At 46.3% G+C, this 2,663-nt stretch overlaps 1 protein-coding gene across 1 annotated transcript; it reads left to right on the forward strand.

The window, feature by feature from the left end:
• Positions 1-403: 403 nt before the first annotated feature.
• Positions 404-1,547, forward strand: id3 (inhibitor of DNA binding 3). Its single transcript, XM_087779608.1, has 3 exons — positions 404-723; positions 791-864; positions 1,103-1,547. Exons 1-2 carry the CDS (start codon positions 460-462, stop codon positions 839-841), a joined length of 315 nt encoding a protein of 104 aa, XP_087635734.1. The 5' UTR covers positions 404-459; the 3' UTR covers positions 842-864; positions 1,103-1,547.
• Positions 1,548-2,663: the final 1,116 nt, after the last annotated feature.

The raw sequence follows: 2,663 nt of genomic DNA on the forward strand, positions 1-2,663 counted from the left end.
TTGAACAAACACTTCTAGAAAACATAATTTAAAAACGTATTAATGACGTAATAATAAGGTTTAACGTAACAATTGATTGATATATAAAGTACTACACTATAGCAAATATATATTTCAGGATCAGAAACGTTGAATTTGTCTACACAACACATGACGTGTAAGTGGTGTCAGTCCACAACAAGATAAGAATCTTCCTCCAGTAAACACACCTGAACAGGTGAGTTACTGAAGAACCAACAGTTTCCTCATTCTTTCCAGCGAGTCCTCGCGGAGGCTTCAGCCAATCAGCGAGCGTCCGCCGCTCGCCGCAGCCAATCAGCGCGCGCTGCGACCCCGCGGGGGCGTGTCCTCCGGGTATATAGAGCGAGAGAGCGGCGGCGACACTCAGTTCTTCTGCTGGATCTTCTGCTCCTGGATCTTCTCCTTTGGATCTTCTTATCAGGATCTTCTGCTCCAGACATGAAGGCCATCAGTCCCGTGCGCGCCATGAGGAGCTTCAAGGCCGTGTGCTGCATCTCCGAGCAGAGCGTGACCTTGAGCAGGACCAAGGTTCTGGATCCTCTGCGCGACATGAACGACTGCTACTCGAGGCTGAAGGAGATGGTTCCGAGCATCCCTCAGAACCAGTCCGTGAGCCAGGTGGAGATCCTGCAGCACGTCATCGACTACATCTTCGACCTGCAGATCGCGCTCGAGAGTCCGGCGGTGGTTTTGTCGATAAAGGTTTGTTGGAAGATGAAGATCCTTTACCTGAGGGTCGAGCTTTAAAATCAGCGTCTCTTGTCTCCAGACCTCTGACCTCACCCGGGGCTTCAAGGAGGACGGGCGGTTGTGCCACTAGAGCCGGGACTCGAACCCACAACGGTGAGTCCAGAGAGTTCATGTACCTTCATGTGGTTCAGTGTGTTTGTGTCTGGATCCAAACCAGAGCTTGTTCTCAAGAGACGCGAAGTGTGTGTTGTTCATGTGTGTGACCTCTGACCTCACCCGTGGATCCATCACGTCCACCGTGAGGGTCACGGGGTCGATCTTCGTGGAAGTTTCTCGGCGCCAGTGAGTCTGACTCGAGCAGGAAAGATCTGACTGGACTTTCCTTGTGCAGGTGCAGAAGAACACATGTGTCTCCACTTCAGTCCGGGCAGGAGGACAAGAGAAGAAGAGAGGGAGGAGGAGGAGGAGAGAAGGAGGAGGAGGAGGAGAGAAGGAGGAGGAGGAGGAGAGAAGGAGGAGGAGGAGAAGACTCGCCAGAGAGACTGAAGTCAACCAAACACCAAAGCGTTCGAGAAGGACTTGAGGAGAACCGATGGTACATGGAGCAGAAGATGTTCTCTCAGCTTGTGTATCATCTCACGAAACTCACTTTATACGTCACATGAATGTGTGTGTGCTGCGGTTGTGTGTCTGTAATAATCACAACTCGTTACTAGAGTTGACTTGAACATGTTCGTGAGGATCGTGTGATTCCTGCGAACGAGCTGCTGAGTTTTATAAACTCGTACTTTTTACTGTCGCTTTGTACTCGTGATGGAAATAAATGATGGAAGATGTTTGTGTCTCTGTGATGAAGATGAAGATGATGATGCGACAGGAAGTATTGAGGTTCGGCGGTTGTTTCCTGTGAGCGACGAACATTTTCCAGCCTCGCTATGAGTTTGACACAAATACGTCACACCTGGAGATGATGATGACGCGTCCAAACCGCACGTCACTCACTTTAAATCTCACCTTCGACGACGAGTCAATCGAACGAGTAGTTTATGTAAAGCCTTGATTTTAAATCCAACATTGGTTGTGAATTGTGTCTAAAAAAAAAAAGATTTAAAAATATATATTTACGTCAGAAACGGTCACATGATCAAATCGATCCCGTGTAGTATAAACTGACTTTTGCTACCATCTAGTGGCGGATGTAGGAACTGCCTCAAATCTTTGTTCAAGAATATTAAAAACGTATGGAACGAATAAGTCAAACATGATTTAATTAATTATAAACACATGAAAACAAAACTATTTTTAATAATATCTGAGGTGCTCTCTTGGGCCACATGTGGAGTTACGACACCAGAGTACATATATTTCCGACAGGTTTAGCTGTATTTAGTATTTATATTGTATTAACTTAAATGTACATTTATGTAGTTTGTTTACTTTTTTGTGGATATTTTTCCCGATAAAAGAGTTAATATGGATGTATTGTTTAGAAACACGTCTATTAACTTGTTGGCTCCTCACATCAGTCCCAGAATGTGGCCCCTGAGGAAGTTCAGTTCTCAGAGCTTCATCCTCTGAGATCGATTCACTTGATTGGACATGATTTAGAAACGTGTGTGTGTGTGTGTTTGGACGAGCGTGCGCGCCTCGTGTCCGTTTGTGTATTTGTTTGTAGACACGAGTCCAACACACCTTGTATCTTAAATCAACCTCTGAGATGTTCCTCGTTACACACGTTGTTTTGACGGGATCGTGACGTCACACGAGAGCGAAGACGTCACGAGTGACTTTCGGACCTTGAATGACGCTGTACGTGGTACGTGACGTCACCTTCAACGAGACTTCGGTGACATGTTCGTGTGATTGATTCACTTTTCAACAAATGTTTCAAACGACTGGAGTCTGACGTGTTTGTCTGTGACGCGACCTCTGCTCTACCACCAGGTGGTGCT

This window comes from Callionymus lyra, chromosome 18 (assembly GCF_982586985.1).
Source record: "Callionymus lyra chromosome 18, fCalLyr1.hap1.1, whole genome shotgun sequence".
Taxonomy (NCBI): domain Eukaryota; kingdom Metazoa; phylum Chordata; class Actinopteri; order Syngnathiformes; family Callionymidae; genus Callionymus; species Callionymus lyra.